Here is a 26,032-nt window from a genome sequence, read left to right as displayed (position 1 = left end):
AATTGCAAGAATTTTCAATGGTGCCGAGAGCGTTTGTGCTGCTTTCGTTCCCGAGATAGAATGGTGTTCACGTGACCATGCACGGTGACTTTGACCTCCAGTGACCCCGTCTGCCGAGTTCAAGCGCTCTGTTACAGTTTAGCTCGTACCCTTAACATTTTAAAGACAATCAATATCCATAAACATATGAGCCTCCTTAGATGTGAATAATACTTAGACATGACGCATGCCAACAAGTTATTCATCTATGACATAAACCTGTGGTTGTAATGTATGTAAAATCACCGTGATTGTAAGATCTATGGTTTTTATTATCTAAGGCACGTTTTCCTTGACGCCTAACTGTCATGTCATGATAGGGACCCCATGTATAAGGCATGTAAATCGCGGCAGTGTATATCACAACTGGTGCCTTGCTTCCATGCCACCCTGGCACTGCTGTCGCAACAAAGGTCTCATATCAGGACATGATATACCCAGACAGGAAGTATCGCGATAAATGGACTTTGTGTTTCAACATGGGTTCAGCATATCCTGTCAGTGTATGTCCTGTCGCAACATATGGACTCCATGTCATGACATGGGTGCCGGGGCATGTCATGTCACGACATGAGCATGACAGTTTCTGTCATATCGCGATATAGTGTCTTTCATGTCGCGACATGGGGGCGGGGCGCTTTTGCCCGGGTATGTCATATCGCGATATACGGGCTTCATGTCGCGACATGGGCGTGACAGTTTCGGTCATATCGCGATATAGCGTCTTTCATGTCGCGACATGGGGGCGGGGCACTTTTGCCGGGGTATGTCATATCGCGATATACAGGCTTCATGTCGCGACATGGGGGGTGGGCGTTTTGTCGGAGGTACGCCGTATCGCGATATGCGGGCTCCATGTCGCAACATGAGGGCGGGGGCGTTTTGTCGGGGTATGCCATATCGCGATATATGGACTTAATGATGCGACAGTGGCACCATGACAGTGATGCGCCAGTCGCAATGAGTATCGCGATGTGATTATGATGCGCGCACTCCTATCGTGACATGCTATCGGAGTCGTAAATGCGCTGTGGATGCCATGCATGACATTCTTTGTCTGCTATTCAGTTTTGACCTCAGTGCGACTTCTCTTAGATTGATCAGTAATCGGAAACCAATGGATGTGTTACTGTTACTGTGTATCCAGCGTGCTCATACAGCACACACGGTACACAGAACTTCCGCTGTGGCGCTTTACCCAATCAGAGTGTCGATTCTCACTCTTCACCCAATCGCGGCCCGAGCTGTTCGGGGGTTTAGCCAATCACGGGTCCGAGAGCTGTTCAAGCCAGCAGCGCCAGGCGGATCGGCTTGTTCACTGTCAATGAGAAACTATTTTTTAAATGCTTTACTTATTTGCAAAATAACTACATCGGCTTGTTTTTATTGACGTCTTTATCGATTCACAATGTCCCGTACTCTTCGAAATAAATACACTTTTTATTTGCAATATAACTGTCTCCGCCGCTTTCTGTAATGAATACATGGTATTTGAACAATTTTAATCGTATATTTGGAACTTATAGGGAAACACCTTCTGCTTTGTACTTCGAAAATGAATAGAAAATGAATAGAAATGTAAAGTGGTATGACCATTATATTATTATGCTCGTGCTGTCAATTTTGTTTTTTATTGTTAAATTATATCGATCTTGAAACGAATACCTAAAACTGAATATGGGCTCTCGTGTTGCACCAGCGGTTATTTGGAAACTGGTGTCTCTTCACCAATGAAAGGAGTACACAAGCAATACATTTTCGAGAACATGGTTACAAATTAAAGGAAAACACCTAACCCAATGAACTAACATAGTAACTCCTCCCTAAATGTAATACTGTTAATTCGTGTAAAAGACTGGGGTCAACTGATCAAAAGATCACAACTGAAAGATCTGGTGGTCGTGACTTTGCAGCCAGGAATAAAAGGCGCTATATTGAAATGTATTGAAACATCCACCCCACCCGACTAGACAGACTCGGGAAACAAATTGCCCCCATTATTTTAATCACAAGTACCGAGTTTGTTGGTACCTGTAAACTTCCTTGTAGATAGTCACGCGATTACCCGAAAAAACAAGCGCTATATCTCGGAAACGAAAGCAGCAAAAACGCTACTTACAGCGACACGAACTGGCACAAACGAATGAGGTGGGTTTAATCGTTTGTGCTGTCTGTAGTCGGGCCAACTTGACGGAGCTCTGTACTGCTATTTGATTTAAAAATAACTTGCAGTGGGGTGGTGGTGAGGGAAAATTAAAGCTAAATCAGGAGGTACCAGTGAAGACTGAAGGCCTGAGAAGAGATATCCCTAATAGAGGTGTAGGGTAAACCCTACCTAAGAACACAGCTTCAACCTCAAAAAGACATGAATTTATTAATTTTGTCTTTGTCTAGCATTGATTGATTTTTTTTTTCATTTTGAGGTACAGGAGGTGTAGTCTGAGCATGAGATAGTTATGAGAACGTTTTCTCAACACCCAATAAGGACTTTACAAGGGAGCAGAATGCTGCGTTCACGTAAGAAATTAGAGCCATCCTTGTCAAAAGGACAAGAGATCATTAGCTACCCAAAGTACCATTCCATCTTGCAGGGACTGTTGTCTTGAAAGCCTGCAGTGCCCTTTATGAAATATGCAACAGGTCACTGACAGGTTCTTCAGCATGGGGATAATCTAGGCAGACAGACTCTAGAGGTCTCTTCATTTTTAATGGCTGTGAATTCCCCCAATGCTAGGCAAGCCATATGGCTGCAGAAAATCATTCCACCAAGAGCAGCTTCAAGGGCTTGTTTCCAGTCTTAACCCAAATGAAATGTGCAGCTTTGCCTCACTGAAGACCTCCCTACCACACTGATGTGCAAGACATCAAATTTTGGAGAAAAAAAAACCTTCACATTTCATTTCTGCTACACAGACATAGTCTGCTAAACAGAAAGTGCTGATGCTTATGGATAACAAGCTGCCCAGATCATTCCATTATTTCCTGTGGCTGTGAGCAGTCCAAGAATAATAATACTGTAGGCATCTTAGCGATTTCATTTATTTTAATTCTGCCAGCCTTTCAAATTGTAATTGACGTGGTTTAGTCATTTTCATTTCTCATGTAACGGCAAGTAGTCAAGCTGGCCTATAATATGAGCTACTGTACATTGCCTAGAAGACCAACACAAGACGGAACTAAACTTCCCGCTTCACACAATCCAGACAGGGCTGTCAAACCGATCAGTATAAAATATTCTGTTGAATTTAAGGCAATATTGGCAGTAGTATGAAGGGACGGATCTTAAAATGCAACAAAGGGCACAGGGCATTTAGCATACCAGTTCTTTTTGTGCCAATTATTATCCTAAAAAGGAAAAATCTTTATCCTATTACATAATGTCTAAGACAATCATGATATTTATACTGTCACTGTAGGTTCTGTTTTGTTTTTTTGTCAGAATGCCTATCAATCACTGGGCACACAGACACTCGCACTAGGGCCAATTTTCCCAGAAGCCAATTAGCCCTACAAATATGTCTTTGACCTATGGGAGGAAACCGGAGCACCCAGAAACTCAGCACAAAATACTGTAGCACCCAGGTCTGGGATCGAACCCGGGACCCCAGTGTTGTAAGTCTAACCAGTGGGCCACCATGCCTCCCATACATTTGAAATATTCTTCCTTTGGAGGAAAGTTTGCCGGCATTTTCAATAAGCCTTTGATCACTAGGCCTTCTTGATCAACAGTCCCACTCTCTGCAGCTGCTGGCAGATGAACTGATCTATTTTATATCAATGATACACACATTTATAATCCTATTATAGGATTCCATGAGTAGCATCAGAATGAATATGCTGTACATTTACAGATATGCTTAATTCAGATTTTTTGCTTTCCTTCCATGATGGTGCTCATAAGTTATCTGGTGGTAATGTTGCTTGATGAATTTGATTATTTGTTTAAAAACCAGAGGTATAATAGAGGTTTCATTCCCTCCTTGCTCATCCTCATTCTAGGCTGTGAGCTTTTCACTAATGTCTTTCAATACCTTCAAAAGATCTCAAAGATTCTTGGAGCCAGTGACTGTAACAAGCACTAGCCATGCATCAGTCAGGGGTCTGACAGCCACAGGGCAGAGACACAGACAGTCTGGAAGCACTGCTCTTTAGTAATTGTCTAAATGTTCACTCTAGATCATTTTCAGTTGGACAAAAAGCAGAATGTGGTTCTCATTTCACAAAGAGTGTATGTTGGCACAACAAATATCTACATCACCTTTGTCTTCTTAACAATTGTGCATGAGGCTTTTGTTTTATACCTTCACACACTTAGACATGGTGCCTTTTATACTGTACATCCATATTTATATAACATGCACTGTAACAATGAAAATTGCTATCACTATCGCAAATGTTGACTAACCTTCATCTGTTCAGTTAAGACAATAAAACTGAAGGCCAGGACATACAGTGAAGATTATTTACACGTGGTGACATGTGTATCATATACATGATGAAAAGATGTACAATACATATTCAAAAATGGAAGTCAATATTGCTATTTTCAGTCACAGAAAGAACAGCCTTTTATAAAAGAAAAAAAGACAAAAGGCTCACAAAGGTGAAGTCACTGAACTACAATGAATTTAAAAATGGTTTAAATCCAGTTTGTTTGACAATAAATCAGAATTATTGCACAGGGATAACTGTTCTAGACATACGTGTCAATTGTTTCTTTCAGGGAGGATTGTCCATGCTTGCATTAATTCTCAGAACTGGAGGTCTGATTGAAGAGTCTAAAATAATTCCACTTTCCCCATAGAGAATCTGAATCCTTGTTGTCTCTCTCTAGACAAAATATATCTTGCCACAGATAAATAAAGACTGAGAACAATATAATCGTTATCCCTGACAGCATTATAAAATCAAAAAGGCTGTTTATATGCTGAACCTAAATTTTAGCACCATAAAATGTTCTAATTGCAATTACTTTGACATTTACAGTTCCAGCTGCCTCATTGTGCTGTCCTTTAAGACTTGACCCCACTGTGTCTCATTCAGCAAGGCGTGAAATTGGAAACAGTGTACATAATTGTGGACCAGCCCTATACCCTGCAGTAGCCACCAGAAAGGTATGAAAGAGGTACACAGTTATTCCGCCTAAAGGACCTTCATCCCATACAAATTAAGGTGCTGCTATAAACTGAGATACAAGTTCAGCCTGTTAAGTTCCACTTCACCTTAGAGCCCAAATACAAGTGTGAATTGAATATGATCATGTGGTAGTTCTGAAAACTCCTACCTGGAAGTCCTGAATACTAGAGGGAAATCACTTACATTTTTAATCCCATTTTTAACACATTTGGCATGTGGTCAGAATACTCAACATGTAACATGTAAATATCTTATGCACAGTGTGACTATGTATGGCTAATGGCTTGTGGTACAATTCTGTTGAAAAGTTTTATACTATTCTACACATTTGGAAAAAAAGGTATCAATGGTAACAGCTTTTTGGGACATTGTCCAGGAAGTCATTTAGGTGTCTTTCAAAGTGTTAATGCCAGTTGTTGGTCTGCTTCAGTTGCTTCAGTTTGATTGCATGCTGTAACATATGATTTGTTACAGGATATCAAGTATGATCTTAATTCATTCCAAGTGCAAATTAGCAGGTCAAAGACAGCAAGGGCATTAAATGTTGGCTAGGGCTGGTGACAACAACCTGAAATGGAGATTTCATGAGTTTGTGTGTAACTTCTCTACAGGCACATTCACACACACACACTCCCTCTCTCTTCTCAGTCTCCCACGGTGCCTCTGTTGTCTTCTAACAGCAAGAGCGTCTGGCTTTAAATAAATGTGCATGTTCATTCAGTGTCAAAGGTCAGGGCCCCTTCTTTCCTCATCTCAAGCACTGTTCCCAGTACAAGGAATCTGGACTAGAACTGCACTAGAACGGTAATTCAATTAATCGGACAGGGTATATATAAGAGGGGTAGCAAGGAAAGATTAATTGGGAACAGTCTGTGCATTTCAGTTGTCAGGCCATCCCCACCCTTCGATCAAGTCAACGTGATTATTTTAATTAAATTCAGCCCTGCATGTGCTTGGCTCCAAAAAAAACATGAAACCTGAATGCGTGAAGAATTCCTTTCCCGATTAATCAATTTCTGTCATCACATCCTCCTGTTAAGTATTGGTTAATTGATGCATTTTCTCTCTGTTGTTTGCAAATGTAAGGTGAAGTGCAGAAAGAGAAACTTTATGAATATCATAATTATTATTTTGTGCAGTTACCATTGTACCGATATACTGTACATGATGCTACAGATCATATTCGAGCTACTGTTGCTGCCTTTAAATCATAGAAATCACGTTTAAATAATAATGTCTTTTTATGAACAGAGACGTGCTCTGTTTCAATGTCTTGACCCAAGACGGATGCCGATGTCAATCCTTGCTGCAGTGCCGCATTCTCACTGCGAATTTGTAGTGATTTATATTGATCCTGAACATGTAAAAAGAAAAAAAATCTGATAAACACACTGAAATGAAATCTGTCTCTCCCTGGCAGGACTGGATTTATTCCACTCATTCTGCAGTCAGCTTGCTTTTTATTTTTGTCAAGGAGCAAGATCAATTCAGCTCGCTCCAGTGCTCAGGCCATTTGTTCAAACAAGAGCTCTTTTTTTCCATGTTAAAACACACACACATAAAAAAACAGCCTTTGTCGCATTACAGTCATATGTTATAATGCAACTGGACATTTTGTTGACGCCAGTTGTTAGCCTTAATGCCATGGAAATCAAATTAAGACGTGTTCGATGATCCTTTTTATTACTCCATTAGTACTGTCTCTTCTGCCATTAAAGCCTTCTTTAGGGGGAAGAACCACAATTAGATCAGAGAAGAATTGTTTGCTATCACAACTACAACTGCATCCACCCTCAATAGCAATAGTGAATAGTTAAGTTATTCCCATTAACCTTTTTGTGTATACTGTGTTTTATATGCATTAACATTGGCTCTTTTCCACAAAGAGCTAGCTGCCCATTCAGAATATAATAGGTACATCCCATGTGTCCTTAAACGTAAATCATGTTTCAGTTATCCAGCGTTGGAAAGTATTTCAACCAGAAAGCATTGTGTTGCAAGAATAACTGACAGAAATGTCTTTTCATCCGCCACTACAAGAATAATCCTCTTCAGTTACACTAGATTTGCTAGACCCTCCCTCAAACAAACTGTACTGTATGTCTCTTTCTGCTCATGTAATAGGGTCCCAAGCGCAAAATGAGATTGAATGTGAGGTCTTTACTTCAGACTCCAAACATCAAGTAAGTGTATTTTTTACGCTGGTTCAACACTTCTCTGGACTGCGCAGGTCAGAAGTGATGTGTCCTCTGTGATGGATCTCAAATCCATCGCCCACTCACCTAAGCTGCACAGAGAGGCCTGTTTTAAAGAGGAGGTGTCCCCACCAGTAGTCCTGGAGAGCCCTAGTCCAACAGATTTTAAACTGTAGGTGGTCTCTAGATCATCAATTTTTAAAGGCCTAGGACAATTGTTTTTATGATCAATTAAACAAACAATTGATATGTTCAATTAAATAATTTAGAGATCATTCTTCCCCTTGCTTAACATGATTTGCTTAATTGATCAATTACTTAAACAAGTATTCCTAATCTTTCAATAACAGTTGATTTAGGATGACCTGAAAGAAAAAAAAACCTCTCCAGGACCAGCATTGGAGGATCCTGCTTTGAAATGCAATTGTTTTGCTTAACACAGAGTCTTGTGTTTTTTGCTGAAGACACATCTTAACATTAGGATCATGTGACCTGTTTGTGTTGGCTGAGGAATTTGGAGTTTTCATTTGGAAGTTATGGGACTTTACACTTGTCAGACTCTTTAATGGAAGTGCTTTTAAACTGAAACCAGGAAGCATGTCTTTAACCAATGACTTGTGGGAGCTACCCAGCTACAGTATGTTGTCGAAACCAATATCCTGCCTTTTTTGAGCTTGTATCAGTTAGCTACTGACTACTAAAAAAGGACATATATCCTATTTTCCTTCTCACTCTTCTAAATGCAAATACCCTCTTTAATTGAGCTATTTCTATGAGTAGTGGAGATTCAAAGTACTTCATATAGACCAGTAAACAGGATCTGCTGTCACTTTAATGGCAGTATTGACATTCAGATATCCGCCTGGTCCTTCTCAGCTGTCGTGATCCAGTTATTTTTACCCCTCTCTCGTCCCATCTGCTCCCCAGCACAACTGCAGCACTCCAGACTTGAGTTATATAATAAAACCACTATTGTTACATTAGCAAGCAAGTGTACATTAGCAGGAACACACAGGAGCCAGAAATATATTTATATATTTAAAGGACCAATGTGGGGCTTTGACAGATGCCCATTCTACCATCCTGTTTTTCTTTTGCAGTTTGTTTTGCAAGACAAGATGCCTTCTAGTCAAATGGAGTGTCACCTCCCATACTGCTACATGTTCCTAACCAGCAGTGCCGTGAAAAAAACAATCTGAGCCTTCCACAATTTTCTTGCAGTCATGACACTTCAAATTAGCAATTAATATCTGTTATAATCACAACCTGCTCCACATATATATATATAGCGAAAGATTAAGACTGGCCATTTCTCCATCTCCATATTTGACAAACTTTTAAAGTAGTGTGTGAATGAGTCCCAGGTTTGTAAGTTGCCCAGGGAGGCAGTATGCTTTCTGTGTCTGTCTCAGGATCGACACTTGTTGATGCTGAGACAGCTGTTCCAGCACCTGCTGTCTCTCAAAGCCTGTTATTTTAGAGTACATTAGAACCAGTGGCAGTAATTCAATCCATGGAGGCAGTACTTGGCACAAAAAGGGATTATCATACAATAAATAACAATAACCAGAGGCCGTGTCTTAGCAGGAGGAAGTATGTTTAATCCTTCTACTAACACACAACATAAAGGGCTGTACTGTACATAAATCTCCATTTACCCTTTCTATATAAACACATAAGATACAATGTTCTATTACTGTAATTATGTTTAGAATTTATATATATATATAATGTACATACAATATTCATTGTGTAATCATAGTTTACTTTAAATAACTTTTTGTGTGGATTACTAAAGTGTAATCTAACTACCATGGCCCATGGCTCTTCCTTGTAGCTATTTAATGTAGTATACTGTGGTAAAATGGTGCATGCAATCGGGTAAGGAAATGTGAAGTAATGCTAAAAACATGGTAGAGTTATTGAGACAGCAAAGATCCAACCATTCTCTAACCACTCCATCTAATCAAGGGTCACAGGGGAGCCCAGAGCCTCTCCTGACAAGCAGTGGGCACATACTAACATACAAATGCCATGCAGACAGGACCCCAGGTCTGGAATTGAACCCAGGGCCCCAGCACTGCCAGAAAGCAATGGGAACTGCTGTGCCACCCTTAGAGTGGAGATTTGTTGTGCTAAACCTTCTCTAGAGGTTGCCAGATGCATGCTGTTGAACAGAGAGAGAGAGAGACACCTTTCTAACGTCCAGCCCGTGCAGCCATGAGAATACTATTATTAGTTTGGAAAATTCAGGCTTATCCATCACTTATGCTTGTCACAGTGGAATATTAGATACTTTGGTGAATTTCCTGTTTTACATATAGAAAAGGGTAGTCTTATGCACTTCCACAGACTGGATTAGAAAGAATTATGCTGGAAATATTCAATCAAATAATCCTTCACTTCTATTATAAACAGCATTTCCCAGTAGTATACTTTTGTCGTGCTTGAAAAATGAATAAATAAAAATAAACCTGTTAGTGAGCCTCCAGTCTCCACAAAATTCCTGGAAAGAGAGAAGCAGTTAATTTTGTTTATGGATTTGAATTTGTGCCCTTTACTGTCTGTTATTAAAATGCATTAAACACGCCACAAATTAAAAAGAGATTTGTCCACCCTGTTTCCTATAATTAGTGGCTTGTCATCATCACATCAACGTGTCCCTGGAATGTCCCTCCTGCCAGAGAGCAACATCTGTCAATACTCCACCCTGACAAGAGACGTTTAAATTCATTTAAATTAATTTGAACATAAAATCATTGCATTCCCTCAAAAAAAAAGCCAAGGACATAAGGAAGGGGAATAAGCTGTTTTTTAATAGATTTTGAAGCCTCCAATTCTTTTTGATATGCCCGCCCAGTTTAGAGTATATCCACTTGAGTGTCTTTTACAACTACGAAGCCTGTGACCTCACACAAGGTGCTGCACAGTGTTGTGTAGACAGACTCCTCCAACCCAACAGTTTTGTGCAGCTGTTTTTTTTTAACCCATCACAGGCAGCACAGGCCAAAACTGGAGGTTCAGCGCTGATTGGAGGAGAGGAGCATCCCTTACTGAAACACCTCAAACGTGTAAGAGCTCCCAGGAGGCTGCAGGAATTGCTGACGAAGCTCCAGTTGACTAATCCCTTCATACCCTGAGCAGCGCCGAGTGGAGAATCCTGGTCCCAGGCTCGAACCCGTGATGTATAACTCAGTCTGCACCCAGGTGAGCAGCTTCACCGGTAGAAGGTTTGGAGTTACTTTCATTTGGCCAATGTAATGAGCAACATGTGAGACCTCTGGGAATAAGCTGATTGAAAATAAAATTTCTCCCTCCATCTGACAGCAGCCATGACCTTTATCCTCTGTAAACTTGAACTACGAATTATTTTAAAAACCCAAACGTTACAACCAAATCCCAATAATTATGTCTTACGGTATCATATCATTATCCCAATTAAATTTTCTGCAGCAGGCAAACATCTTACTGCTCTTGTTCATTTGTATGGAAGTTCAATAATATGAAACCGCCTCACTTCAACATCACCAACACAGCTCTTGGCTGTGGTTTCCAAGCGCTGTGTAATTAAAAGAGCATTTTGCTTTTGGAAACAAAGATAGTAGCTTTTGGTTGGGACAAAGGCATTAAGGTTAATTCTACAGATAGCCAATTCTAACAGAAACCCCAGATAAATCTGAATGATATCTTTGTCTACAACATAGTTATTTATCTACATTTTTTTTGTATTCGATAAAGCAGGGGTATTCAGCCCCGGTCCAGGAGGGCCACTTTCCTGCAGGTTGTCTCTAAATCAACAGCTAATTTGTTTTTTGCTCCAGCTATTTTATCCAGTTAAGCCTAATAATAAGTGGAAATGAATGAAAGTGAATGAAAGGAATCAGAATCTATAGTTGCCATGGTCCTCAAAGAGTAGGATTGAGTCAAAGTACATGATCTATAACGTGCTTTTTGCAGTTTTAGGGACCTATCATGACTAAAATGTGTCTCTCTGAATCAAATCTTGTTTCAATTGTAGTGAGAGCAGAGGGGGTATGATAAAGATCACATTAATGCTGAATTGAAATGAAAGACAACTTTTACTAACACCTTTTACTAACAACAACTACCATGTCTGTCAAGGACAGTTAATCTATTACTAATTTACAGAGGTAAACAGTATTCGTTCATCATCATATTCTTCTTCTAATAGATGAAGCATTGCTCTCCATAAAATCTAATTCAGTTGCCATGGAGCATGCTGTAGTATCCATGTTGTTGATTGATTACAGAACAGTACATACACAACCAGCATGAGTAACCTGTGTACAGTTCTGCTAGTATCCAAAACCATGAGCTTAGACAGAACAAATAACATGCAAAAGCTAACAGTGTGACACACATTCCAGTTCCCAGGGGATGCAGCTCTTTAAACAAAGCCAGGCTAGTTCCAGGAGAAAACTTGCTCCACGATTAATTCCAGCAGGATGTAAACTTTGTGGTTGCATGGATTGGTACAGTGAAGCATACCGCAAGTTTTGTAAAACTGCAGGAATATAGTATAAATGCAGTAGCAAAGGACACAAAATGAGTGCAGGTTAAAGATTCTCAAGTGCTTTTACCACCTTCAGATTTGTGAAGTACAGTCATCAGCTTTTTAGTTTTCCTCCTTTCCTGATATTCACAGTGTAAATCACAACCTCCTGAAGCTGAAAGGAAATGATTCAAAAGCAAATATATCGTCTTTGGATCACAGCCTTATTTTCAAAGTAGACAATTTCCTGTATTGCAACACCTAACAATAATATGGCCACATTACCCACAATTAATTCTATCTAATTGTATTTATAGTACTCAGTATTAGTCAGTTCTGAAGTAGTTAATTAAGAGTTTGGTTTGGTGTGTGTGGAGGCAATGTTGATTTGATATAAAAGCAAAAAGCATTATGAGGAAAAATGATTTGGATATTGATGACATAGTGCTCGAGCAAAGTGCTGTGATGTTGGGTACAATACAAAGACCACAGAGATTTGTATGAGGCTTCCTCACTCTGTTTTGGCTTGTGTGTTAGGAATTAAAAGAAACAAATTAATTTTGCTCTGGGCAGCACAGTGGTGCAGGGGAGCCAGAGCCTACGTGGCAAACAATGGGCACAACGTGAGATATTTCCTGGATGCAACACCAGCTCATCAAAGGGCACACACAGTGACAAACACAGACATGCACACATGCCAGGGCCAAATCTACTGAGGTCAATGTACCTTCCAGGAAGTTTTTAGACTGTGGTAAGAAACCAGAGCACCCAGAGGAAACCCATGTGAAGACAGGGGGAGCATACAAACTACACACAGATAACACTCAAGGACTTGAACCCAGGGCCCCAGCATTGCAAAGAGCATTATTAACCACTGTGCCACCATGCTGCCCTGGTTTTACTCACATTTTATTCCTGAGCATGCTTGTTTAAAGTTTGTTGTTATTTATAAGATTCATTTTGCACATTGAAAATATTTGTTCCTCTGTTTTAGGCATTGCACACAAATTGCTATTTTTTTAAAAAGGCTTTCTGTGTGCTTTCTTAAAATAACTGATAATAATCATTCATATTTTCATTGTTTCACCAAAACAGGAAGTTCACAGAAACTGCAGCATCCAGCAGGGAAATAAGAGAAATGGCCTTAATCCTGTTTTTCCAAAGATTGTTACTTCTGCTGCTGTTATTCAAAAGGGCACATATCTGCTTTGACCTTTTGGGAGGTAGTTTTTACTGTCATTGTAACAAAAAGTTTAGTAAAACAAATACTGCCCACAAATTGTGAACTTATGCATTAATATACTTATTTTTCATCATTGACCTTCACCTTTCTTACACTGAAGATGTGCATCTAAGTGTCTTGAGTCTTTTTTGTTGTCTATCTGCAGATCTATGTTTCTGTTTATAAAAGGCAGGCAACATTTATTATAAAAGTATTAGTGATACAATTGTTTTTTTTTACATATGTAATAATTTTATGACATTCTTACCGCCAAAAAGGCTAAACAGTCTTTGTAGCTCTTTATTAAATCTGTCCATCTCTCCATTGCTGTTAATGCTTGGGTGTTTTGTTTTAAACGTAATTTTTTTCTATTTTAAATTAACACATTAATACCCATTAACAAAAATATACTCATTGAAAGAAAAAAAAAACATTTTTTCCTGTTGTTTCCAGGCTTTCCTCCTAGAATAGATATCCTTTTCCAATAACATTCCCAGATTTTAGGAATCCTGTCTGGTATTGCAGATATTTCAACAGTGCATAGTTCAGCTGGACAGTGGAACTCACACAAACCATCACAGTGCACAAGTGAACACGAGCAGTCATCAGGTTATCATTCACACCTCTCCAGGTTCTCTGGGATTGAAATCTATATTGTCTCTGTCAGTGCATTTTTACCCTGGAATGCAAACCGGGGGCGACTTGAACTACTGTATGAGAAAATGCTAATTGAACACAAGATCTATATGAAGCCGTGACAATTTTGAGCTTTTTGAGCTGCAGACTTTCCACATGGTGGGTTGGTTCAGTTCAATAAAATCTAGGAGCCTAGTAATGAGGAAACTAGTAAAGGTTATTGTTTCAGTGTATCTCCAGCTGTCCTTCTTCTGTTGTATAGTCAAACGTTTATAGTAGGATGCATTGTAATTTCTACTCATGAAAATAATGATTCATTTATTTATATTTTTATAGGCACGCTTTCGAGAAGTTCAGGGGAGTCAGAGAATCACTCAGGTCAGAAGGTGATAATCTGTGTGAGTTTCTCAGATGGGTGCTGTTGTTCTATGTATTCAATAGGCAAAGCAGTTTTTAATAATTTTGGATGTACACATGATAGATGTAAGATATAAGCAAAGTAATGTTATTTGTTATTAAAAAACAAAAACGAAATCACAATATTACTGCACCACAATTTTCTGTAATTTTGCATTCTGTTCCTAACTCATTGTCTTGCTGTTTTCTTACTCCACCCTTTTCCCTCTTATTCCTCTACATGGAGCCTCGGTCAAAATCTTGTGTTTTCCCTTTTGCTTTTCAGCACGACATTCACCTACTTGTTCTTGACCCTCACAGATGGACTAGCTCAACACTGTGCAGAACTCTTTAACTGTTGATATGAAGGGACTTGTAAAACATGAGGGGCTATGATCTCTAATTACCAGAGTTTGTCACAGCTGTTTAAATCCTTTTAATTACAAGTGGCTTTCTATAATGGTATGAAGGCGCCATTTAAAGTTAGTCTAAAGGTTGCCAACTGAAAAATAAAAAATACTCAATACATTTTTAGACACAGGTTATTTAATAATATTGATAACAATAAAGTAGTAAAAGAGTTACTGGTTTGGATCAGGATTGTTTCTCAGTATCTGCCCATAACACGCAGGTCCATTATGTATTATGTGCTTTCCATGCATTTTATCCTAGAGAGAAACCAAACAAAATAGATACATATACTGTACCAATAAATCAATTACCAGTAAAGTTAATTAAGCAAATTAAATTATTGTTCCTCCAGGCTGTATTATCAAAGCATTATTCCATGACGCAATTTTGTGGCAAATCGGATCTAGTGAGTGGACTTCTGCTGGCCTTCAAGTTTGAAGTGAAGAGACACAGAAGGGGGAGCTCCTGAAGAGGGTGTGCGTTTATTATTCGAGTTCCAAAAAGGCACTCGCTTCAGCACTTCACACTGCCGGATTTTCGTTCTGTTTGCCCGAACGGATTCAACACGGAATGGGGAGCACATCCAAGTCCTGTAAAAATCCCAATGTGCAAGTGTGGGAAAATCGAAGCGAGACTACCCTGCTTTGTTGATATCAGGTTTCCTTTGGTTCAGAGCTCGGAGCCTGCTCAGCTGTGAAGTGCAGACAAACAGTGGCGTGTCTAGCTTTTTAAAAAAAAAAACACAAAAATTAAGGAACAGGAGCTGCTCAAGTGTGTGAACTGCAGTATGTGTCCTGGGAAAGCAGCTGTGGCCTGTTGAGCAGCCCAGGATTATATTGTTCATTTACACTCCATCACATGCTTCTTCTGCAGGACAAAGGCTTTAGATGTGTTCAGACTACTGCAGCATATCAGTGAACTACCGTCCTAAGTCATACCTACTGACAGCGTACAGGAAATTCTAACCACAGTACGTGGCACTGTGTCGTAAAAATAGTACTAAATCTCCCTGTTTAGCGGTAAATGGCTTTGTACCATATTCACGCCTGCATGCAGCTTTTTTTCAGTGCCTTGAAAAACTGTACAGCCACTGTAAACAATATTGCCATTCTGAGATGCTGAAGGAAAGCAGTCAAATAGTCAATTAAATTAATTACCAAGTTATTCATTCACTTTTGCTGCCTTAGGACTTCAGGGAGATAACACCAGCGTTCCACCTTTGCGGAAACACAGTAAGCAAGTCACCGTCAATGAAGATGTCAATGGAAAAACATCTCCATTAACCTACAGTGAGGTGTGACTCCTCAGTCATCCTTGTACTATTACTGGCCCAGTTCCTGGAGAGAGCTCGCTGCCAGCTGCGTCTGAGCAGCACAGCCGGTGTGGGAAGCTGCCATTGTGGCGTGTCTGGTGAGGATACTGTTCATCCTTCACGTCTACAGCCATTATTCAGACTTCGCAGATTTCCTGTCCGGCTCGTGTGCCGCGGTCTGAGGTCCAGGGCCATGTGTACAGACTCACGTGCGCCTGAGAATTTCCATCTGTGCAGAGGGGGAAGCGGCCGACACTCACACACAGGATAAAGAGAGAAGACGGTTCATAAACTACTGAAACCGCATGCCGTGGCCCTGATTTTAAAAGGGTAACTTGTGTTACCATGTGTGTGTATGTGTGCGCGTGTGTGCGCGCAACTCCAATACAAGCCAGTCCTCAAGGCTACAGTTTCATAACCCCACCCTGCACAGTCATTAGTCCTGTAAATTATTTTTATGGCGGAATGCTTCAGGAATTTAGATGATCCAAATGAAGGTGACCTCATCAATAGTGCATTTCTTCATAAATCAGCCGTGGTTTGCCTGTTCTTGAACAATGTTTTCACAATGTTTTTTTTAGCACTATTGTCCCTTAAGCTGAGTGATTCTGACCTCCTTTAATATGCCGAAAACCATAAATGGGACATTTATTTTTCTTGTTTTCAACTTTTTTGTTCTACGTACCCAATTGGGAATAGCCAATTGTACGTTTCTCACATTTCAGCTCACAGCTACCAACCCTGTGACCTCGCACAGTGTAGAATTGCAGGCGGACCCACCCATCTTTGGGCTATTTGTCTTTTTAACATGTCACGGGCTGCGCAACACCCTTAAAACTGGGTCCAAAGCAGCGAGCGACAAATATGCAATGATACTTTGCAAAGGTGAACAGCAGATAAATGCCCAGCTAAAGCAGACAGACAAAGCAAGAGTCCACAAAATATTTCAGCGCTCTCAGTCACTTTAATGTCTTGGGATAGGGATAGTTTATCATGACACCGCAGTAGACAGGCTACACACTCCAGAGTGTTGGAGTTACTGTATGTGTCATTAAGCTAACCATGACAATTTAAACCTTGTCATGGGTCTAATGTGTTGGGAAAACTTCTATTAACCTCCAAATGTTGATTAATGATTCTTGGTTCAGGCCAGCTGTGAGAATGACATTATTGGTTGAAGATCAGAACTACTGCATAGATGAAATGCATCACTTATAGACTGGAATTCTTTGGGAACAGAACCTAAAAATATGAAGAGCTAATTGGCTAAAAGATCAATTGTTCTTAAAACAGTCAGTTACTTTTCCTCCAATTGCCCAGTTGCCATTCAGCTACTGTACATGCGAGCTCATAATGGAAATTAAATTTAGAGTCTTAAGATGTGCACAGTATCTGCAAATAGGTGGAAAGGAAAGTCTGCATTTAAATTGACATCATGTTAGCATATTGTATGTACTAAATTCTATCACAATCCAGTCTGCAATGAACTATATAAAAACAAGGTAATATACCTTCACACTGTGTTGTACATTGTTGGTCAATGGATAATAGGTTTTCCTGCATTAGTGTCCAGCAAGTTTGTTTCAATTCATAAATGTTAAAGGATTAGGTGTATTTCTACTGTATACAGTATATAACAAAATCCATTGTATTTAACATAAGCACTTCCTTTTAGCTAAATACTGTATGAAATTGATTTAAAATCATTCAGGGGAGAAATACATGTTGAACCTTGTTTAAGCTAGTTTGTCATTGAGAAACAAGGAAACACATGTCAGGTTAACATCACCAAGTGATATGTTTGTGGAATACAGTATGATTCATATCTAAAGAACATTCAGATAATTAACACAACATATAACATTTTAGTCTAAAGTACGGCCAAAAATTTAAAATATTAAAAGTTTATTCTAAGTTGTCATTCTAAACTACAGTTATGTAGCTCTGTCAGTCTTTGGTGTTAAGATGGACAGTTCTGAAAAACCACATGAGATAACAAGTCTAGCAGTAGCTTCCTTATGAGGATGGTGCAGTTTAAGCAGGAAGTAAATGAAGATTAGCTTCCATTCCTGTGAAAAGAGTTCCCTTACAGGGGCACATGCGGTTGGCTCAAATCAGTCAAGCGTCCTGTCCATTTTGAGCTGGAAATGATGCAAAAGCTGCAGCCATTGCTATTTCAAGATTAAAAAACTATAAGGTGAAAGCAACTCGAAGCAGGACAGAGGCACTTTTTCAGCCAAAGAATGATCTTGTAATTGGCCATTCATTGTTGGCCAACATTGTCAGAGCTAATACTGTATTTCAGAAACATCAAAGACAAGCTCCTGCCAGTGGACCTTGTGAGTTCTGGTATGTTCAGACATTGAATGGTAGTTCTTTATGGGAAAATGTTAAAAATGTAATTTGCTAGAGTAGGCCTAAAAAAACTGAAACTAATGTTGCAATCTTCTTTCTTACACTTGGACGGATATTTAATGGTTTAAAATGCACATTCTCCACCGACATTGTATGGACTGTTTTTAACAGCAATATATTGCAAAGCTACAGTATATCTAATAATATCTGAAGAGCTGAGACCAAACACCCCCAAAAATATATAGTATGTTGCACATATTCTGCAAAATGTAGAATAAAATGCGGAGAGATTCAGGCTACTAGTCATTATTTACTAAACTAGACTCTTAACTGCGCCTCACACAATCACAGGAGAGGAAATCATTACAATTAGTAAAACCTGGCTTGCACCATTATAGACATTTCCAATAGCTGATTGAACATTAAACAAGTTCCTTTGAAAGGGCTTCATGCTTACCAGACAGCAAAAAACAATCTCGTTTCACCATTTCCCTAATGGTAATGTGCAAATCTCATCTCATTTTCGAATCGCTCACTCCTGGTGAGGGTCACAGGGGGAACAGGCTGTGGAGAGCAGACCAGACTTCCCTCTCCCCAGCAGCAGTCTCCAGCTCCTCCTGAGGGACGCCCAGGCCGGTCCAGAGGTACAATCCCACCAGCGTGTCCTGGGTCTGTCCCCGGCTCTCTTCCCTTCCAGTGGGTGTGCCTGGCAGACATCTGGGGGGCATCCTCACCAGATGTCTGAACCACCTCAACTGGCTCTTCTGGATCAAGAGGAGCAGTGACTCTACTACAGCTGAGCTGCTCACACTGTCCCAGAGAGGAGTCCCAGCAACCCTTCATCACTTTCCCTCTGACCATCTACAGGACAGTGAGTGACTTAAAAATCATGGTATTGCAGAGAGACTTTCATTCACCTTTTCTTATTTTGCATAGCCCCGGCCCCTTTCTCTGTAATTACATTTCCAATTTGTGTTATACCAAAATAAAGGAAAATCCTTAAAAGCTTAACTCTTGAAAAAAGCATTGAATTAAATTGTATCGAGTTCCACAGAAGCTTAAGCTTTCACGGTGATTGGTTATCTGTTTCCTTCGCAGACTCTACTAAAAAAGTTTGAATCTGATTGATCATATTATAGGATTATATAGTATATCAAGCATCAGTTTTTTTCCGATGTATTCAACACCAGGATCTTGCAATCCCTTGTCTTTGCCATTTGCAGTTAGTTTGGTTACAATGGAGAAGTTGAAAACTGTTAACAGACACGATTTGCAGTATCATTAATGAAAAAGTCAGTCTGTCTTATTTTTCAAAACATCAACAGGCCATTGAAGAGACCAGCGTCACAGCAAGACCAAAGCCTAATACTGTTCTTCATGATGTGCAGTTCAGTCTCAGGGGATGGTGGTCATTGGCCTGTTCATTTTTTTAAAAATTCTTTCAGGAGAGTTTTACAATGAGCAGTGAGAGAAGGGGGAGAAAAACAACAAAGCACGCAGATGCGCTGACAACTTCACAATGTCCTGCTGCCTTTGAACGGAGATTTTACAGCCTCCACCATGCTTGCTGTTTCAACACAGTGCCACACACAAAGAAGAGCAGGGAACGGCCAGGCGCTGTCAGAGTGAATGGACTCCATGGATACACTGGAACACGGACAAAAGAAACTGCAGTTGTCCCCCTGGGGCAACATTGAGAGAAATAAAGAACCGGGACACAGTGTCGAGCTGTAAATAAGAATGAAACCTTATCTACCCCTTTAAGGTTGTTATATACTATTGTACAATGTATTCTATACCTTAAACTTTAAGATACTGTAGAATGGTACTTTCAATATCAGTATTATTATGACATTGTTATTTTTTAATATCAACATTTTAATATAAAACAGAGTGTAAATTTATTATTTGCAGTAATAATATTAATAGTGGCACTATTATATTTTTAATTTTTTATTAAACTGACATCATAATTCAAGGAGACCTGAAAAAATAACCGATAAAGTCGGTGGTATAGTCAAGTACACCCTTTTCACATGATACAATGGCTGTGGCAAAACAAGGTACAGAAATTACAGTTCTAAGCTCAGAAGTACTGTTTATATACTGTGCATGGTTGTTCCCTGTACTTATGCTTCAAGTCAATGTTACATTACACTGGGTAAGAGCATGTGCAAAGCACAGAACAACAAGAGGAAATAATGTGGACGATAAAATGTACTCTTTTGTACCATGGACACTAGAAAATAACTTTAAAAACACTAAATACTAAAATGTTTGGAGATTGTATAAGAATAGTTCGCAACATGACCATTGTTCCCATGGGCTAAACCTCCAGAGAGGGTTAATTAAATTTCTCTCACAATAACAAAGCTTTGTCACCAAGTATGGCGGTAGTCAACAACATTGATTTAAAGCCCCCTATTGTGAACTGTGTTTGTGACGACCAGACAAGGAAGGAAGCCCAGCCTGCCACTCCAACATTTTTACAAGAAATTCAGTTGATTTTTTTTTTCTTTTCCGATTTCAAGCTGCTGATTGAGAAGAAAGGGGGGAATGTTCGTCACTGTGCAGTTTGGGGGTGAGTTGCCACTCAGATGGATGCAGTGTGTGAGGGAAGCGCTGCTTTCGCCACTCTCCACTTTCTCCATTTCAGGAATACGGGTCCCGTCTCATGTCGTCTAAAAGAACCGTCCGCTTTTCTGAATGCAAAGCAGGCTCACCCGGTGGGTGGCATCCATATCTTGACCAGAGGGACAGGAGAAAAGTGGCTGAGTGAACGATTCCTTTCTTGATTAATAAGACAAGCATTTACTTTTTCATCTAGAGCTGGAGTGTATATTGCTGGAGAAAAGAATAGATCATTCCAAACTAAGAAAAATATTGCTGAAAGTAAGCAATCAAGGTAGCAATGTAATCATGCTCTACGGTGTTAAAGTGGTAACAGGAAAGGATTGCTGCCAGGTAAATTGTTTTATTATTCCCTTTTCAATAATATATAAAAGCCATTCTGCTGTGCAGAAATCAAGGTACATTAGCCTTTACATACAGTAAGTACCATTCTTAGAACTCATTCACTGCAGAAAAGGAGATTTCAAATTAAATGCAACAAATACAATATTTTTTTTTACAGCAGACTGTTAATCATACCCTGTACTCTCGTATAGAATTCTTTACCATTGATATAGCCAAGACCAAGATGTTCAAGTAATGTCAAAGAAAAACACGTGATTGTGATTGTTTTGGAAGATTCGGGTCTCATAATTCATAGTACAAGGGAGTTGTGGTCTTGTGTTGTTTTATAGAATGAGATGGGATTATGTGGTGGAATAGAATTGGAACAGCACAAGGGAATTCATGGAGGACTTTTCCATTTTCTTTTCAGTCATTGATATAAAAATATGCAACTTGGGAAATGATGATTATCCATCCATTGTGCCACCATGCCACCCCTAGCAGTAGAGGTAGTAGCAGTTGTAGTAGAAGCAAGGGGAAGACTTCTGATTGATTGATTGATTGATTGATCGATCGATCTGTAGAGGCACATTATCAATGGCAAACAACATCATTAATCACCTCTGGACCTTCAAAGAGATACGAAAACTTTTGTTGTTGTTTTTTTAACCTAGACAATCAAAAGGAGATGTTAAATCCGAATTGCAGAATCATTAACTTCATTCACTGCCTGAAAGAGAAATGCAGCCTGGAACCAGAAGGTATGTTTCAAGTACAGTAACTGCTTTTTGGCTTAAATATATTATGTATTGGTTTATAAATGTAAACATCTAGTAGATAAGAATTACCCAATGAGCACCACTGGTAATATTGGATGTGACTGATTTGATCTCTAAACTGATCAGGTTCATCACACATTCTAAAAATCACAGTCAGAATTATTTTCATTGACTACTGGAGGTGATGTTTACCGTATGTAACTTCCAGAGTTGGAAATTTCGGACACCTATTGCTGCTCATATCAAACAAACAATTGTGGTAAAGGGGATGATTTATTTGATCAATTTTAAATTTATTCCATGGATGGAACTCTGTGCTGATCTGTGTTTGTGTAGCTCTTCGCCACCTCTCCATTAGCCCAGGCGCTTGCCAGCTCCACACACACCTTGTCCTATCTGCTCCTCTTCCTCATGTGGAATTCACTCTCTCCAGGCGTCAATTATTCAATCAGTCCTGGGGTGTCTCATTTAAACCGGCTTCTTCCTCCTTCATCGGTGGTGCTCTCTCAAAGCCACCTCTTCCTCCCTCACATGCCCTTAGCTGTGTGAGCACACAAAAAGAGAATAGCAGTATACCATTTATACCTACAGTTACTGAACATTGCAATGTGTGTGAGCCCCTCTGTTTCCCCAGAGTGTGTCGACCTCATAGATGAAGCAGGTGAGCTGATGTGTTTCAGCGAGAGGGAGAGCTCCCCGGAATTTGCCAGCAGTTTCCTGAAGGAGAGGCACAACTACATCCTAATTAAAGTCACGAGTGAGTCAGCAACATCATTTCAATTGGCAGCAGATCTCTGTATGAATTAACCGATTAAACCACCAAGAGGGCAAGCCAATCAGGTCCAGTTACTGTATGAGTCTTTTGCTTTAAAAATGTTTCATTCTTCCATCATTGTGCTTTGTCTTGTCTTGGTTTTCTATGACAAATGATTCCTTGTGTGGAATCATTTTTACATCAATCATAGATTATATCAAATTAGAAATAATCAATTACAATAGATCAAATTTATCAAATAAGCTTCACAAGTTGCCGGATTTGTTTGGATCATCTAGAGTTCTGCTGTTAAACGATCAGTCGCAATTTTATAGTTTTGAAGTGCCACAGTTATTGCTATTTCTATCTCATATTTAAAAGAAAACCCCTTAAAACAGGATTCACATTACTGTTGTTTTTTAATGTTGACAAATACTGATTCTCCTCAGGAGCAGAAGGCAGTGAAGGAAATAAGTATGAGCCTCTTTTGCAGAACACTGGGAAGAGTTACCCTGATCTAGCAGGTAAAATGCCTCTTTGCAAATGTCACTTTGTGCTTAGGACATTTTCATAATGATCATTGGAATCCTTATTTTTTCCTCACATTCTTCAAAGAGAAAGTACCTGACAGGTGAGAATAACTCCATCTGGTGAGGAAAAAGCACGTTGTAGGGTGCCTGTCCCAAGAGTATCTGTACTCTCCTTGACCTTAACACTTGGGTCCATCTCTTTAACCCTCCATCAAAGGTTGAGACACAGGTAACTTCTATTCTATTCCAAATCCATTGTGAGCATTATTGGAACTGGAATGACATTTTTAGTGTCCTTCTAAACATCCGAGAATTACTTTCCTATCCATTAGCTTTGAGATGGATGAGAAGATTAGCATGTATTTGAAGCTGTGGGTGGCCCCCTTCTGGTCATTTACTGGACTTTTATAAAAATGCTTGAGTGGCAGGACAGAGATTGTAAATACCCTCTAGGCTTAGTGCCATATTACCATTGATTTTACATCTCATAACACAGATTCCGTAATGTGTTTTAACGTACAAATGAGAAATTACAGGGTATTGCATTGTAATGGATGCAGAAACTGAAGACGTACTGAGATTTATTGTAAAGAATGTTGTTTTCTGATGAGTTCCCCTCCTCCACTCCTGGTCCAGTGTGTCTGTGGCGGCTGAGGGTACTGTCCACTGTGGCATGCTGTCTGTGCATGAGCCCTGGAGTGGGATTGTTAGAGCTTTAGCAAACACATGTGTGTGAAGGTGGGGCAATTAGGAACAGAATTCCTACCTTCAAAGAATCTAGGAAATTGCTGCTGTTGAATACAGTGTACCTGTTTTTGTAGAAGCTTAACATCTTCTGCTGCTCTTTTAGAGTTTTCTTTCATGAAAAATGTGTCTCATTAGTGATTACAGGCTTCTTTCATGATGAGATCATATATACAAAATGCTGCATTTATGACCATATTATTGTATATTAAAACAAAAAAACAAAGAGCTCTTCATTGGAAAGTTGGTCACAGTTTGCTAATCTAAAAATGTCTGTTCCAATAATTTAGTGTTGTTTTGTTTGCTTTAAAATTTAACCTGCTTGATACATATAGCATGAGGGAGAAGGGCTGTGCGTGTGTTTCAAGCAGAGTGTTTTAAAATTAGATACAGTATTAATCAAAACCGCGAACACCCCTTTATTCATGTACATTCATTAAGTGAATTCACTCACCCCCCAAGAGAATTTGTCAAGTAGGTTCATGGGATTGTCTCACAGTCAGGTTCTACTGTGCAGGCCAGTTACTAAGGCAACCGTAATACATACACAGAAAAAAAGTAAATAATTCAATATGTGCACTGAAAGGGAGTAACCAGATCCTAGCAGATGGAGCACCAGGGTACTCTTTATACAAATTGCATCATTGTGTGTGGGAGCTGCCCTCTCAAAAATATGTCTGACATATTTCATCCTAACCCTCGCTGAGCTTCAAGCTGGCTGTGACGTCCAGAATGCAGGATACAAAAAAGCAAGGCCAGTGACAATATCGATTTGTTCGGGGGCAAACTCTTCTAACATATTGATCCTCATGTTCTTACAGATCTTCTGAAGAAGCTGTCAAATCCTCTCAAAGACAGGGATAAGAGGAGCTCACTCTCGAAGAAAGCACGTCTGCTCAAAGAGACTCCAGCTACCCCACAGACAAAGAGCAAACCCACCCCCAGTCTGAGAAAGAACTCCAGTATCACTTACCGGAATTGACCAGGCCTCTCCTTGACACCAACCCAACTGCAGAATTCAGCCACGCAGAGGGAACATTGGAACCTTAGAATAAAGGAGTGAAAAAGGGTAGGCAGAAGCTAGACTGTTTCAAAATAATAAATAAACCACATTATCTTATCCAGAAAGTCTTAAAGGCCTATTGCAACAGTTATTGTTAAACGTAGGGTAGAGTAACTTCCTCAATTTCATTAGAGACACCATTTAAAGGGGCATTGTCCAAGTGTGTTAGTTTTTAATACCCAGTGTACACAGTAATTACATACAGTTGATGTTTTTTTCTTAAATGTGCTTTTGAGAGGCAATATAAATTAAACAGTGGCCACTCATCATTCAACTTCTAGGTGCTAGGTGTTTTTTTTATAGTAATGCTAGCTTACAAAGTGACCAGGGCCCTGTGTACGTTATACAGAAGCAATAACCGGGCATTGTACTCTTATGAATAACCGAACACTGGCTGACTCTCTGATTTCATCAGTATGCATTGTCCTTCATATACAAATGGCCTCCTGACCCTTTTCAGTCCTTAAAAAACAATGCATGAAGTGGAGAGTTATTGCTCACGCTTGTTAGAATTTCCTGGACAGAAACTACATCATAAACTTTCCGCATGTGCTTTCAGCCTCACCCACTCCACCCACCTGCCATTATTTGCTAACAAGACCTTTTTATAACATGTTAACTAGTTTCCATTGTTTTCATATGAAATAAAAAAAACCTTATAAAATCTGTGTTTCCTGATGGTTAATGTCATATTTTTAATGTGTCTTGTGCGATTACCAATCCTCTGCTCTGGGTGCCTAGTCTGTTCTGTGTCACTCCAGTGAACTCTTCCTGTGAAACAAGCTTCTGAAAAGATTTTTGAAATGTTGAAAACAGGATCACCAAATGGGGAATACATCGGTGTCATGCCTTTCTTTTTCAACGGCAGTAAAACCTCATTTAAACCTCATTTACAGTAGATTCCATTTAGCTCGATAGCTGTTTTGATTAGCAATCTAAAATAAGTAATTAAAGCAGGTTTACATGGAACTCCTGTAAGAGAAAAATACAAA

General features: G+C 39.5%; 1 protein-coding gene across 3 annotated transcripts; it reads left to right on the top strand.

Moving 5' to 3' along the window:
* Positions 1 to 20,618: 20,618 nt before the first annotated feature.
* Positions 20,619 to 25,704, top strand: LOC107079753 (uncharacterized protein C22orf15). 3 transcript variants are annotated; one of them, XM_015366029.2, is made up of 5 exons: positions 20,619 to 20,796; positions 21,845 to 21,931; positions 22,584 to 22,706; positions 23,153 to 23,227; positions 24,799 to 25,704. In XM_015366029.2, exons 1-5 carry the CDS (start codon positions 20,772 to 20,774, stop codon positions 24,957 to 24,959), a joined length of 471 nt encoding a protein of 156 aa, XP_015221515.1. In that variant the 5' UTR covers positions 20,619 to 20,771; the 3' UTR covers positions 24,960 to 25,704. The 3 variants fall into 3 exon arrangements, with proteins under 3 accessions (XP_015221515.1, XP_069038332.1, XP_015221516.1); XM_069182231.1 differs by lacking the exon at positions 20,619 to 20,796 and adding an exon at positions 20,804 to 20,941; XM_015366030.2 differs by lacking the exon at positions 20,619 to 20,796 and adding an exon at positions 20,806 to 21,179.
* The last annotated feature ends 328 nt before the right edge of the window (positions 25,705 to 26,032 follow it).

This window comes from Lepisosteus oculatus, chromosome 22 (genome assembly GCF_040954835.1).
Source record: "Lepisosteus oculatus isolate fLepOcu1 chromosome 22, fLepOcu1.hap2, whole genome shotgun sequence".
NCBI classification, from domain to species: domain Eukaryota; kingdom Metazoa; phylum Chordata; class Actinopteri; order Semionotiformes; family Lepisosteidae; genus Lepisosteus; species Lepisosteus oculatus.
This window is presented reverse-complemented; position numbering and strand designations above follow the sequence as displayed.